At 35.9% G+C, this 15,727-nt stretch overlaps 1 protein-coding gene across 2 annotated transcripts; it reads right to left on the bottom strand.

Moving 5' to 3' along the window:
* Window positions 1–2,311: 2,311 nt before the first annotated feature.
* Window positions 2,312–5,698, bottom strand: LOC145890701 (uncharacterized). 2 transcript variants are annotated; one of them, XM_082981839.1, is made up of 12 exons: window positions 5,630–5,698; window positions 5,394–5,570; window positions 5,203–5,341; window positions 4,943–5,076; window positions 4,478–4,639; window positions 4,069–4,263; window positions 3,732–3,832; window positions 3,511–3,621; window positions 3,358–3,454; window positions 3,120–3,297; window positions 2,642–2,698; window positions 2,312–2,555 (listed from the first exon to the last, which is right to left on the bottom strand). In XM_082981839.1, the coding sequence occupies exons 1-12, from the start codon at window positions 5,670–5,672 to the stop codon at window positions 2,441–2,443; spliced, it is 1,509 nt and encodes a 502-aa protein (XP_082837965.1). In that variant the 5' UTR covers window positions 5,673–5,698; the 3' UTR covers window positions 2,312–2,440. The 2 variants fall into 2 exon arrangements, with proteins under 2 accessions (XP_082837965.1, XP_082837966.1); XM_082981840.1 differs by having other exon boundaries at window positions 2,332–2,555; window positions 2,646–2,698.
* Between the last annotated feature and the right edge of the window lie 10,029 nt (window positions 5,699–15,727).

Raw genomic sequence — 15,727 nt, 5'->3', positions numbered from 1 at the left:
AATCAGAAACAAACCAGTTTCCTCTAAATGACTCCATATCGAAAACTACTGAAGAATTTTTTTCACCAAAAGGGACCAAAAGAGGAAACAATCATTGATTTCTGGCTGATGGTATGGCAAGAACAAAAGCAGTGTGAATGTCATACTTGTTACAATGTTAGATTTGTTACCTTCAGGACTAGCTGCAGTGTTATCCGAACCTTGTCTGTCTTTTTTCGAAATTGTTCTGAAAATAAAAATTTAACACACATATTTATGAAACCTTTGGTATGAATAGTTTAGATTACAGTCAGAAACGGGGATTTGTAAACTCTTACCTTTTCCGTAATAAATACGTTCCGATTGAAACAAGAATCAACACGCCTACAACAATTCCTGCTATTAGACCAATAGTGTGATTTTGTGGATTAACAACCTCATACATATTTCCGGGCGTTAGTTCTGAATTTGAATATGACAAAGTGCTTTCTGGTGCAGACGTTGCTGCAAACACAAGGTACGACAATATAGCAATGACGCAGCAACAATAAATAAACCTTACAGGTAAAAAAACATGATTTGTCTTGTTCTTCAATTGTCGTAATATTTATTTTCGTTTGGAGATTTGCTGTGATATTTCCGGTCAGCATCGCTGTAATCTCAACAAAAACAGCCAAACTCAACATACACACTTTACAAACTTATTTCAAATCAGACCTTAAAAGTGTAAAATGTCGATTTATTTAGGTTGCTGATGATTGTTGATTTGATGCTGTAATTACGGTAGATTGATATTCCAAGCTGAACTACATCAATTTTTACTTTCGACTGCAACAAAATCAATGGAGATTCTTGTACTTTTTTGTCTGGTGCATATTTTCCTACATCTAAATAAATGTTGTTGGGCAAACTTACATTTGAGTTGATGATATGTAGGGCAATTATTTTGTCCAAACCACTCCAATCAACATTGATTAATGTAACATTGTAAGGAAGTAACTTCGCCAAAGCAAAAACTGTCAAAGTAAAAAATCAGACTGACGTAATGAAAAGCATTGCGCTATTGGTGGTTGCTGTGTGCTTACTGCAATGACAATTAATCATTTAATGCAACTGTGACAAATTATCGTTTAAATCATCTACAACATTGTTGTTTTCATTTTTCGGTAATATAGTTCCTTAACAGCATTTAAAGCGCCGTTTTTCTCAGTTGAATACTATCAGTCTAAAAATGGCATTTAACTGCCTAAAATTAACATTACATTTAACTTGACACGCGTAATAAGCCGATTTTTCAATGCTCTTCACGCTTGACTGCTCCCATCCTATCCCATAATGCAACGCTCTCTGTTGACAAGTTGTGACGTTCGAAACAGAGAAGTTTGCTGGACAGTAGTTGTCTCTCTACTCGAGATGCATTCCAGTTACTTTGTAGCCTCTACGTCAATAAACCGCAACCGGTTTAGCTCCAAACGCTAATGTGCAAAGACCATACTAGGTGTATCGCTTTTGAATGCGACTAAACTAATACTTTAAAGCTTTAAAATCAACATATATTTTAGACAACTTATGACGCCATAGCTTCTAGATAGTAGGTTGTTGTGTACCGCCGAATTTTACAACTTTTAATAAAGTGTGACATCAGGAAGAAAAGGGCACACAGCTATACTCATTAATTTAAGTTGTACTTTTTCTTGCAAAATCCATGTTTTGTGTAGGTTCTTGTTTACCATTTGCAGTTATTGTATGACCAACTGAATTTCCATAATGCATATAAGGTTGATTGAACGCTGTAAAAAGTGCTTTTCAGTCAAGTGAAAAATTGCAATAAACGCTTCGCTTTCTTCTGTTAAAGCGCAGTGCTGCTGCCATATAGACTATGTGGGTGGTAGGAAATTTGACGTGACAACTATAGACAACTTTTGACGCCATAGCCCTGAGATGTTGGATTGTGGTGTACCGCCGAACCTCGTAACTTTATCCACTGCGTGACGTCAGCAATAGCAATGCTGCACACATTAATTTAATTTTTGCGTTTTGTTGCAAAACCCATATTTTGTATAGGTTCTTATTCACTATTTGCAGTAATTGTATGACCAACTGCTTTTCCTTGACATAAACAAGGCTTAATTCATTGAACGGGACGAAAAGTGCACTTTAGTCATATAATAAAATGCAGTAAACGCTTTGCTTTCCTTTGTTAACAAAATGCTTTGAAAGAAACAACCATAATATTGTTGTCAGCTCAACAAATCTTAATCACAAGACAAGTTCAAATTAACATATTAGTCTTTCATCACTGCTACAAACTGCGTTTATTAAAAATGTAACTTAAAATACTAATTCATTCACAGTACGATTAGTTTGGAAACATCTCATTTTCCAATTACAGATACAGATGCACAAGTATGAATTTCATTGACTCTGTAAGGTTTTGATTGCACCGAGATTCGAACATAGGTTATCTTGGGTAGTAATACAGTGTTTTCAATTTTCGTATACGCCCTCTGGTGGGTGGTGAACAACATTCATGTATGTTGGGGCAGTTTTGATATTTTCGTATTGATTTGATGTATCTGTAAACAATTTTAAGTTAAGAAAGATACAAAAACTAACTTTTTTTTCTTGAAATACTCTTATTAACACAGACTTGAAAACACACCTACCGCCTGCTTTCCCATGTAGGTCATTTGTTGTTGAGTTTCCAGGCTGTGGTCGTCTGGAAAACAAAATGAAACAGGAAAAATGCGCTGGTTTCCATACAATGCGTAGGATTAAGCAGATATTTAATAATTGCAAACACATTTTGCATGGCTGCTGTGTTTATAAAACAAGTTCTATTTTCTGATTTGTTTAGTTTGTAGCAGCCGTATGATAAAAATATTATCTGTTGTCTGGCTCATTTCAATAAAGCAGAATCAGTCCCTCCAGTTCATTCCCAGTGTTATAAACAAACACATATATGAGGATATAAAAATCAGGATCTCTATTAGGCATCGGTTCAATACCAGCAACATCAGTTTATTGTATTAAACATAATGCTCGGATTTATGTCAGGTGGTTTAATTGTTCATAAAATAACTCATTTTAAACACAAATGTTGCACAAATTTTCAGAAAAATTTATAACATTTTATTTACCTTCTCCATAAAATATATGGTCCGATTGACACAAGAATCAACACGCCAACCACAATTCCCACAACTAAACCAGCAGTGATATTTTGATGATTAGTATCTTCATCTAAACCATTAGTATAATTAATAGAACTGAATTCTGTAGTTTTCCTCAGAGTTGTGATTTCTGATGTTGCCGTCGCTGCAAACACAATATACGGCAATAAAGCAATGACACAGCCATACATCAAATAAACCTTACAGGACACAAAGCAGGATTTGTCTTGTTCTTCATTTGTGGTAATATTCACTTCCGTTTGGAGATTTGTTGAGATATTTCCAAAGATTATCGCTGTGATCTTCACAAAACACAATCGATTTCAACTTACGGTTACAAATCTATTTCAATTCAAACCTTAAAAGTGTAAAATGTCGATTTATTTAGGTTGCTGATGGTTGTTGATTTGATGCTGTAATTATGGTGGATTGATATTCCAAGCTGAACTACATCAATTTTTACTTTTGTCTGCAAAAAAATTGCCTTGTTCTTCTATCAAAATTTTATTTTCAAAATTTTCAAAATTTTATATTTTGATCGTCTGCAACAAAAATGTACAAAATATTGTACAAGCTCACATCTGGGTTCAAAATATGTTGGGCCATTATTTTGTCCAAACCACTCCATTGTATATTGATTGATGTAACATTGCAAGGAAGTACCTTCACCGAAGCAACAACTGTCGAGGATCAAAAAATTAGATGACTGTATTGGAATAGATTACACAAATAATGATATTCTTGTGCTTAAAACAAAGACAACAACGCAAAAAGTGTAGTAAATTATTTATAACGGTATTTCCAAAAACCAAACAATGTGAAATGTTTCTTCTTGAAAACTATAAAGCGTTTTTTGAAAACTATTGATTAATATCAGACAAAAATTTGATACAAACTGTTCAAAACTAAACGTTACATTTAACGTGACAAGCGTAATAAGCCGGTTCTCCAGTACAGTTCACGCTTGATTGCTCCCATCCTATCCCATAATGCAACGCTCTCTGTTGACAAGTTGTGACGTTGGAAACAGAGAAATTTGCTGGAGATCCGTCGCTCCAATACCAACCATTGAGTGAAGTGTTAAAACGAGCTCCGATCATAACATTGATATCTACAACAAGTAATTTGCTGTGGTGTTTTTCGTTTTCCCGGTTGGTTAAATGATGATTCATTTGAGTAAAATAAAAACAAGAAAAAAAAAAGTTTATAATCTGTAACGAAAGACTGATTCATATCAGGGTGTTCGACTTGCGGCAAAATGTTCTGTTACACAGTTAAACAGAAACCTATTTGTTAGAGTACAATGAACAGAGTAGAAAGATTACCTGGTACGAAGAATGATCCCACATAAGTTTGATACGAACCGTAAGGTTTTTTCACACTTCTTAACATAGTTGCCCACTGACCGTGATATTGGTACATATATATCTGCTTATAACCTGGTCCTGAGGTGCTGGGAGCTGTTAAGTTAAACTGGTAATCCCAACCTGCATGAAAGAAAGAAACCGTACATGTTAATACAACAAAAATCAAAAACAAACCAGTTTCTTCCAAATGACACCATATCGAAAACTACTGAAGAATTTATTTTCCCACACTGATCATCGAAATATAAAGTTATTTTATGGATGATTTATCTTGCTAACAACCATTCCCGTTTGATGTTCTTGATAGTTTTCGATGTGTTGGCATTTGGAAGACACTTGATCGTTTTTGATTTTTGACGTTCCCGTTTGGTGGTTGTCTATGTCTTAAAGCTCCGCCAATGAATCAAGTTACATTTCGCTTACCATTCCATCCTGATTGACTCGTTACTCCAACTTGGCAATTTCTACCTACTCTCACTTGCCATTTTTTTCTTTGGGAATGACTTTCGAAAAATGCGTAGCAAAAATAGATTCGTTCTGATGCGTTTCCAGATTTTCTGAAATGTTTTACGCATGAAAAGACAAGCATAAAGTGTAGCTCTCAATATAACAAACCATGCCAACACTCAACAGAATTTTTTTATATGCAATCGATTGTTATTTATCGTGAAATATTTACTCACCTAGTATCAAAGTCAAGATACGACAAAATTCCAAGTGATTTTGTTCTTTTCCAATAATTACCCACTGCATTTTGATCAAAATAATATCCAAATATATCTGTACCCGTAAAATCATGGAAAATCCATACGCGTTTTAAATCTGCGTTAGACGGTTGCCATTGCTGAAAATCGTCAAATACTGCAAAAAATACCATTTGTATATTTATCTGTCATCATTTGAATCAGAGTTGTGTTGATCTGTGGGTCTTCAGTCATTACAAGATTTCCACCCATCAATCCACATTTCTCCTGTGCAGTGTTCGCATCCACAATATCATCAGATGATATCAAAATACTGTCTTTGACTGCTTTGATGGTTCGACTGTGCACTGTCAGATGCATTTAAACTATAAAATAATCAAATACTCAGGGATAAATATTTACCTACCTTTTGGTACAGTGAGGAGCTGAAGGAATATAATTAACCACATTTGTTTGGATGCAACATTTAACAACATTTCTCATTACCTAAACGGACAGTATCGTTTTGTGAACCATTTAAGACCAACAACATAAAAGCGTACTACCTTTAGAGTAAGCAGTACAAAAACAGCCTCTGTATTTTGTGTTTACTTGTTTAAACTCCTCATACGCTACGTTATGGCAAATCTGGTGAGAGCTGTGAATCTCGAGGTTCCAACTCAACATGTTATCTTAAATGTTGTTATCAGTTAAAGCACAGTGTTGCTTCCATATAGACTATGTGGGTGGTAGGAAATGTGACGTAGGCTTAGCCGATAGCAATGCGTATACATATATTGTGATTCATCTTTCCAAATAAACAGACATGTTACCAAACAACAAGGCAACAACTGAATACTCAGTTAATTGTCTCTCTACTCGAGATGCATTCCTTCTGATTTTGTAGCCTCCAAGCCAATGTTCCTCGAAACGCTGATGTGCAAATAATTGGCCTGCCGCGTGTAAATGCGGTTAAACTAATATTTCAAGTTTTTTTTTACCAAATATTTAGGCAACTTATGACGCCATAGCCTCTAGATCAGTGTTTCTCAAACTTTTTGCAATCACGTACCGCTCATTTGTTTTTTAATACACTGTGTACCACCGTATTACTATACCATAACTGTTATGACATACCACCAATGAATAACAATTTAGCCAATATCACCAGTTGCTTGGATTTCTTTATTGTGCATTTGTAACGCAGTAGTATCAACGTGAAATTGTTGCACAGTTGAATACACGATGTCAGAATTACTTCACGTTGATACAGCGGTTTCGGCTTCTGCAAAGTGCGGCAAATTGTATAGAGTAGACTAAATCGCGTACCACTGTACCACAGTTTGAGAACCACTGCTCTAGATAGTAGGTTGTTGTGTTCCGCCAATTATTAAAACTCGTTTAGGTAAAGTGTGACATCAGCGAGAAAAGACCACACTGCTGTTTTGTTTATTATATGCGCAAAAGAGCCATAATAATCAATGAGAGCTGCAGACAGGGTGTATACACGCACTGTTTCGACCTGTAAGGTCTCATCAGTGCAGCTGTTGATGTGGCACTGTGCTAGCTGGTAGACTAGCAGGCACACAGATTTCCACTTTGTGGTAACTTTCGGTCAATCGTCGATATGTTGGGTACCAGACTAGGTACCAATCAACACAGACGAACCACGTGGAGCGCACTATTGCCAAAACAACTGTTTGGGACCCAATAGCGCTATCGGCTCGGCTTTCACTCAAATCATGTTATATGCGCAAAAGAGCCATAATAATCAATGAGAGCTGCAGACAGGGTGTATACACGCACTGTTTCGACCTGTAAGGTCTCATCAGTGCAGCTGTTGATGTGGCACTGTGCTAGTTGGTAGACTAGCAGGCACACAGATTTCCACTTTGTAGTACCTTTCGGTCAATCGTCGATATGTTGGGTACCAAACTAGAACTTTTGTTTATGTTCTTATTTAATATTTGTGATAATTGTGTGACCAACTGTATTTCCATGACGCAGACAAGGGGTAATTCATTAAACGCGATAAAAAATGCACTTCAGCTATGTAATAAAATGCAGTAAATGCTTCGCTTTAATTTGTTTAAAAACTACTGGGAAAAAAATACCCATAATATTTTCATCAGCACCACAAATGTTAATCACAAGATAACTCCAAGTTAAAATATTGTTCTTTCATCTCAGTTTTTTGCGTTTATTAAAAATGTATCACAAAACTTTTTTTTATTTATTTACAGTTCAATTGGTTTACAATCATCACATTTTCCACATACATATACAGATGCAAAAGTATGCAATTGCAATTCATATACTCAGTAAGTTTATAATCACACCGAATTCAAATGTAGTTTATCTTGGGTAGTAATGCAATGTTTTCAATTTTCGTATACGTCCTCTGGTGGGTGGTGAACAACATTCATGTATGTTGGGGCAGTATCAATATTTTCGTATTGATTTGATTTATCTGTAAACAATTTATTACGTTGAGAAAAAGACAAAACAAACTTTGTTGTTTGCAAATGTGCATCTCCTTACAATAGTCTTATTAACACAGACTTGATAATACACCTACCGCCAACTTTCTCATGTAGGTCATTTATTGACGAGTTTCCAATGTTTGGTCGTCTGCAAAACAAAACGAAACAGGAAAAATGCTCTGGTTGACAACCAATAGTTTAACCCTTTGGCTGCAACTTGTATTAAGCACCAACTTATTTGCATTAGACTATACTCTGTCTCATTTCAATATAGCAGAATCGGGCATTCCATTAGGCCTCGTTTTAATACCAGCGACACCGGTTTGTTGTTGTTGTTATTATTGCATGAAACACAATTCTCGATTAAAGGATTAATGTCAGAGCGTTTACCTTCTCCATAAAACATATGTTCCGATTGATGCAAGAATCAACAAGCCAACCACAATTCCCACTGCTAATCCAACAGTGAGACTTTGAGAATTAGTATCATTATCGAAACCATTCATAGGGTTGCTAAAACTGAATTCTGTAGGTTTTTCTGCAGTTGTGCTTTCTGGTGAAGCTTTTGCTGCAAACACAGTATACAACAATACAGCAATGACACAGACATACATAAAAAACACAATACAGGTAAAAAAACATGATTTGTCTTGTTCTTTAATTGTCGTAATATTTATTTTCGTTTGGAGATTTGCTGTGATATTTCCCGTCAGCATCGCTGTAATCTAAACAAAAACAGCCAAACTCAACATACACACTTTACAAACTTATTTCCACTCAAACCTTAAAAGTGTAAAATGTCGATTTATTTAGGTGGGTGATGGTTGTTGACTTGATTCTGTAATTATGGTAGGTTGATATTCCGCGTTGAGTTACATAAATTTTAACTTCTGGCTGCAAAGCATAAAAGGATATTCCTGTCTTGTACTTATTTCTTTTGAGTGTATTTTGTTCATTTGCCATACAAGCTGCAAAATAGTTGTGGGAAGGTGAACTTACATCTGAGTTGAAAAAATTGTAGGCCATTATTTTGTCCAAACCACTCCATTCTACATTGATTGATGTAACATTGCAAGGAAGTACCTTCGCCGAAGCAACGACTGTCCAGGAAAAAAAAATTAGATTGTCACAATGAGAAGGATTTCTCCAAAATCGGTATTCTTGTGCTTGATACAAAGACAACTACACAACTAAAATACTAATGTTGCTATCTAACAAGGTAATTAAAAAAAAACATTTTATGGTAGATTCTTCCAAAAAACTATATAACGCGTTTTTCGCTTTATGATAAATATCAGAAGAAAATCGATACTGATTAAAACTGATCATTACATTTAAATTGACAAGCGTAGTAAGCAGGTTCTCCACTACCGTTCACGCTTGACTGCTCCCACCCCATCCCATAATGCAACGCTCTCTGTTGACAAGTTGTGACGTTGGAAACAGAGAAGTTTGCTGGAGATCCGTCGCTTCAATACCAACCATTGAGTGAAGTGTTAAAACGAGCTCCGATCAATACATTAATATCTGATCAAAAGCGTTTGTTCACACGTTTTGTTTTGCTTGTTTAATCAGTTGGATGAAGGATGATTGAAGGAGTTATTTTGTTATAGGCGGCAACATCGGAATAATTTATATTATGTCGTTCTATATATGTCGTTTTTTCTATAAGCTTGCAGAGAGTATGCGAACCTGACTACAAACTCGGTATTTAAAATATGGGGTCTAGTGTACAATTTTACGTACGTATGTTTTAAATATCTGCTTTCTAGTTAAATTGTTGATATATTTCAAGTCATTTGAAGGAAAGTACAGCAAATGATAGTCGTGCAACAACTTTTTACATAGGGAATGCACGACCAACGCGCCTACTGAGCGCAAAATGAGCTAGGTTTTAACGATTTCCAAGAGAAATACTTGTTGGATTTGGTTGAGAGGGCTCGATTGTCAAGGAGGGGCTCTTCTTTAAAATATTCGCAAACGATTAAAATCGACATTAAATGTAATTGTTACGTCACAAAGAAAATTTGTCGTCGATTAAGAGAAGGTTAATGAAGTGATATCGGGCTATGTTTTAGTATGTAGATGTATATACCCTTTTGAATGTATGTACCAAATTTCAAGTCCCTGCGATGTTTCCTTCACGGTTACATACAATTGTACACTATGTGACCTTTTTCCGCCAACGGCGCCAAAGCGCGTCGACTTTGGTTGACATTTTGATGTTTTCGGAAGGAAATACCAGTTGGATTCCGTTGAACATGGGCTCGATTATCAAGGAGGGGCTCCTCTTTGAAGTATTCAAGAACCGATTAAAATAGACTTAAAATGTAATTCTGACGTCATAAACAAAAGTTTGTTGTCGATTAAGAGAGAGTTAATGAAAAGATATCGGGTTATTATTTTATTATGTTGGTATAGACACCCTTGTGGTTGCTTGTACCAAATTTCAAGTCCCTGCGATGTTTCCTTCATGATTACGTACAATTGTGCACTATGGAACCTTATTACCGCCAACGTCGGTAATACTTCTTGGATTCTGTTGAAAATAGGCTCGATTGTCAAGGAGGGGATCTTCTTTATAATATTCGAGAACCGATTAAAATCGACTTAAAAAGTAATTGTTTCGTCACAAACAAAAGTTTGTTTTGTGTACCAAATTTCAAGTTTGTGTGTCGTATCATTCATTAATACGTATGGATGTATACTTGGGAACTTGTTTGCTGCTAACGGCGCTAGAGGGCGTTAACCTGAGTTTCCTTTTTTTCATATGATGGTTTACGCACCCTTGTGGTTGATCGTACCCAATTTCAAGTTTCTCAGAGGTTTGTCGTCGTTGCATATCTTCGGTTAGTGACGTCACAGTGACGTAATTTTTGGTGCGACGTCATGACTTTACCCCCTCCCCCTTCATTGTGACGTAATTTGGGGTTTACCCGATATTTAGAACATAGGTACGTACAATTGCACACTAGACCCATGCAATGGATTTCATATTTCATTTTTACACAGTTAAACAGAAGCGTTTTTTACATAGTTTACTAAAATAAGAAAAATTTATTCATATCACCGTTTTCAAAAAAAATAACGCAGAAGTCTCTTTTTCATAGTTTCATGAAATAGGAAGGAAAAATACCTGGTATTAAGAATGATCCCACATAAGTTTGATAAGTACGGTAGGTTTTATTGACATTTCTTAACATAGTTGACCACTGACCGTCATATTGATACATATATATCTGCTTGTAACCTGGTCCCGAGGTGTTGCGAGCTGTCAAGTCAAACTGGTTGTCCCAACCTTCATGGTTCAAAGAAAACGTATATGTTAATGCATTACATATCATAAATGGGCCAGTTTCTTCCAATTGCCACTAAACTGTGATGGTGAGTTTTTCTCATAACAATCACCGAAAAATAGTTATTTTATACCTGAAGAAGCATAGCGAAACATTCCAGCAAAGACCCATATTGCCAAGTTGCTATGACGTGACGTTCGTGCAAAAACCACCTGCAGGGAGTTTGGATCTATATGAGGACTTATGGTTGCACAGAATACGGGCACAAATCAATGTGCAAACCATGGTAACACCATCATGCAAATAGTTTGTTTTGCTATTCCCCGCCCGTAGGACTATGTTTTTGTTTGCGCTTGTTTTCGCTGTAACGGGTTGATGACTTTTCCTGTGTTGTTAACCTGTTTTTATCGTCTTATCAGTCACCGAGTCTTATCGGTCACACCTGTTCGCCCACAGGCCTACCTGTCTGCAGTTCGTGACGTCCATTCCCCTTCCACTTTTGTTCTGTTTTTACATTCAGTTGCTTCTGTATGTTTGTGTGCTCACTCGGTGTCAGCGCCAGTGGTTTTTTGAAAGCAAAGTAGTACAGACAGGTCTGACCACATGCAGTTAATTCATACTTTTATTATTTTTTAGTTAATGCTTGAAACCTGAATATTTTTATAGTTTTCATTAATTTTTATTTATTTTTAGCTTGCGTAACCTTTTTGCGTTAGATTCTTGACTTTTTCCTTTCTGTTTTTCCTTTTTGGCAGTTTTGGTAAATGGAGAAACTGATGATGCCGTTTTAGGCGAAATATATTTTTCTCTAAATAAATCGATCTGAGCTGTCTGAAGATCGCTGTGTTTGGATTTTAATACATTATTTTATGGACGATTTATCTTGCTATCAACCGTTCCAGTTTGGTGTTCTCGGAGGTTGCCCAACTTAAAGCTTCGCCAAATGAATCAAGTTACATTTTGCTTACCATTCCATCCTGTTTGACTCGTTACTCCAACTTCGCAATTTCCACCAAATTTCACTTGCCATTTTCTTCTTTGGGAATTTTTTTCGAAAAATGCGTAGCAAAAATATATTCGTTCCGATGTGTTTCCAGGTTTTCTGAAATGTTTCTCGCATGAAAAGACAAGCATAAAGTGTAGCTCTCAATATAACAAACCATGCCAACACACAACAAAATGTTTGCAATCGATTGTTAATTAGCGTGAAATGTTTACTCACCTTGTATCAAAGTTAAGATACGACAAAATTCCAAGTGATTTTGTACTTTTCCAATAATTACCCTCAGCATTTTGATCAAAATAATATCCAAATATATCTGTACCCGTAAAATCATGGAAAATCCATACGCGTTTCAAATCTGCGTTAGTTGATTGCCATTAACAGACCAAACTGTATAGAAATAGCAATGTAAAAAATTACCATTTGTATATTTTTCGGTTAAAAGTTGTATCAGAGTTGTGTTAATTTGTTGGTCTTCAGTCATTACAAGATTTCCACCCATCAACCCACATTTCTCCTGTGCAGTGTTCGCATCCACAAGATCATCAGATAATATCAAAATACTGTCTTTTACTGCTTTGATGGTTTGACTGTGCACTGTCAGATGCAATTAAGCTATAAAATAATCAAATACTCAGTGATAAATATTTACTTACCTTTTGGTACTGTCAGGAGCTGAAGGAGTAAAATAAACCACATTTGTTTGGATTCAACATTTAACAACATTTCTCATTACCTAAACGGACAGTATTGTTTTGTGAACCATTTAAGACGTACAACATAAATGCGTACTACCTTTAGAGTAAGCAGTACAAAAATAGCCTCTGTATTTTGTGTTTACTTGTTTAAACTGCTCATACGCTACGTTATGGCAAACCTGATGAAAGCTATGGATCTTGAAGTTCCAACTCAACAAGTTATCTTAAAGGCTGTTACCAGTTAAAGCACAGTGTTGCCTCCATATAGACTATGTGGGTGGTAGGAAATATGACATAGGCTTAGCCGATAGCAACATGTATACTTGGGCTAATATTGTGATTCATCTTTCCAAATAAACAGGCATGTTACCAAACAACAAGGCAACAACTGAATATTCAGTTAATTGTCTCTCTCGACTCGAGATGCATTCCAGTTACTTTGTAGCCTCTACGTCAATAAACCGCAACCGGTTTGGCTCCAAACGCTGATGTGCAAAGACCATACTTGGTGCATCGCTTTTGAATACGACTAGACTAATACTTTAAAGCTCTAAAATCAACATATATTTTAGACAACTTATGACGCCATAGCTTTTAGATAGTAGGTTGTTGTGTACCGCCGAATTTTACAACTTTTAATAAAGTGTGACATCATGGAGAAAAGGGCACACAGCTATACTCATTAATTGAAGTTGTACTTTTTCTTGCAAAACCCATGTTTTGTGTAGGTTCTTGTTTACTATTTTCAGTTGTTGTATGACCAACTGAATTTCCATAATGCATACAAGGTGTGTGGTTGATTGAACGCGGAAAAAGTGCTTTTCAGTCAGGTGAAAATATGCAATAAACGCTTCGCTTTCTTCTGTTAAAGCGCAGTGCTGCTGCCATATAGACTATGTGGGTGGTAGGAAATTTGACGTGGTCTTAGCAGATAGCAATGTGTATACTTGGGCTAATACTGTGATTCATCTTACCAAACAGGCGGACATGCTAGCAAACAACAAGGCAACAACTGAATACTCAGTTTATTGTCTCTCTATTCTCGATGCATTCTTGCTACCTTCGCAGCCTCCAAGCCAATGCAACCGCAACCGGTGTGCCTCGAAACGCTGATGCGCAAAGACTTCAATTGCCGCGTGTGAATGCGTCTAGACTAAGTTTTAAAGTTATATAGACAACTTTTGACGCCATAGCCCTGAGATGTTGGATTGTGGTGTGCCGCCGAACTTCGTAACTACAAGTAATGCGTGATGTCAGCAAGAGCAATGCTGTACACTTTAATTTAACTGTTGCGTTTTGTTGCAAAACCCATGTTTTGTATAGGTTCTTATTCACTATTTGCAGTAATTGTATGACCAACTGCTTTTCTTTGACATATACCAGGCTCAATTCATTGAACGCGACAAAAAGTGCGCTTTAGTCATATAATGAAATGCATTAAATGCTTTGCTTCCCTTTGTTAACAAAATACTGGGAAAGAATCAACCATAATATTGTTATCAGCTCAACAAATCTTAATCACAAGACAAGTTCAAGTTAACATATTATTCTTTCATCACTGCTACTAACTGCGTTTATTAAAAATGTAGCTTAAAATACTAATTCATTTACAGTACGATTAGTTTGCAAACATCTCATTTTCCAATTACAGATACAGATGCACGAGTATGAATTTCATTGACTCTGTAAGGTTTTGATCGCACCGAGATTCGAACATAAGTTATCTTGGGTAGGAATCCAGTGTTTTCAATTTTCGTATACGCCCTCTGGTGGATGGTGAACAACATTCATGTATGTTGGGACAGTTTTAATATTTTCGTATTGATTTGATGTTTCTGTAAACAATTTTAAGTTAAGAAAGATACAAAAACTAACCCTTTGTTCTTGCAATACTCCTATTAACACAGACTTGAAAATACACCTACCGCCTGCTTTCCCATGTAGGTCATTTGTTGTTGAGTTTCCAGGCTGTGGTCGTCTGGAAAACAAAATGAAACAGGGGAAATGCGCTGGTTTCCATACAATAGTTTAAACGCGTAGGATTAAGCAGATATTAAATGATTGAAAACACATTTTGCATGGCTGTGTTTATAAAACAAGTTCTATTTTCTGATTTTTTTAGTTTGTAGCGGCCGTATGATAAAAATATTATTTATTGTCTGGCTCATTTCAATAAAGCAGAATCTGTCCCTCCAGTTCAATCCCAGTGTTATAAACAAACACATATATGAGGGTATAAAAATCAGGGTCTCTATTAGGCATCGGTTCAATACCAGCGTCATCAGTTTATTGTTTATTGTATCAAACACAATGCTCGGATTAATGTCAGGTCGTTTAATTATTCACAAAATAACTCATTTTAAACATAAATATCGCACAAATTTTCAGTAAAAATTTAAAATATTTTATTTACCTTCTCCATAAAATATATGTTCCGATTGACACAAGAATCAGCACGCCAACCACAATTCCCAAAACTAAACCAGCAGTGATATTTTGAGGATTAGTATCTTCATCTAAACCATTCGTATAATTAATAATAGAACTGAACACTGTAGTTTTCCCAAGAGTGATTTCTGATGTTGCCGTCGCTGCAAACACAATATGCGGCAATAAAGCAATGACACAGCCATACATCAAATAAACCTTACAGGACACAAAACATGATTTGTCTTCTTCTTCATTTGTTGTAAGATTTATTTTCGTTTGGAGATTTGCTGTGATATTTCCAGTGAGCATCGCTGTAATCTAAAAAGAAACAGCCAAACTCAACATATAGTTTTACCAACCAAGTTCCACTCAAACCTGAAAAGAGTAAAATGTCGATTTATTTAGGTTGCTGATGGTTGTTGATTTGATGCTGTAATTATGGTAGATTGATATTCCAAGCTGAACAACTTCAACTTTGACTTTTGCTTGCAAAAAATTTGCCCTGTCCTTCTATCGAGAGTTTTTAGTTTGATCGCCTACTATAAAATGTACAAAATAAATGAGTGAACTTACATCTGGGTTGAAAATGTGATTGGGAATTATTTTGTCCAAACC

The sequence above is a fragment of the Ascidia mentula genome, chromosome 2 (genome assembly GCF_947561715.1).
Source record: "Ascidia mentula chromosome 2, kaAscMent1.1, whole genome shotgun sequence".
Classification (NCBI taxonomy): domain Eukaryota; kingdom Metazoa; phylum Chordata; class Ascidiacea; order Phlebobranchia; family Ascidiidae; genus Ascidia; species Ascidia mentula.
Note: the sequence above shows the minus strand (reverse complement) of the source record. Positions and strands in the feature narration are given on the sequence as shown.

Excerpts from the sequence above, each read along its gene's own strand:
- LOC145890701 (XM_082981839.1), bottom strand. The coding sequence starts at position 5,672 with ATGTGGTTAATTATATTCCTTCAGCTCCTCACTGTACCAAAAG. Across the intron at positions 4,264-4,477 it reads GGGATCATTCTTCGTACCAG|ATATCAATGTTATGATCGGA; the intron begins GTAATCTTTCTA and ends TACTTGTTGTAG. Across the intron at positions 3,298-3,357 it reads CAAATCCTGCTTTGTGTCCT|CGACGGCAACATCAGAAATC; the intron begins GTAAGGTTTATT and ends TTGTGTTTGCAG.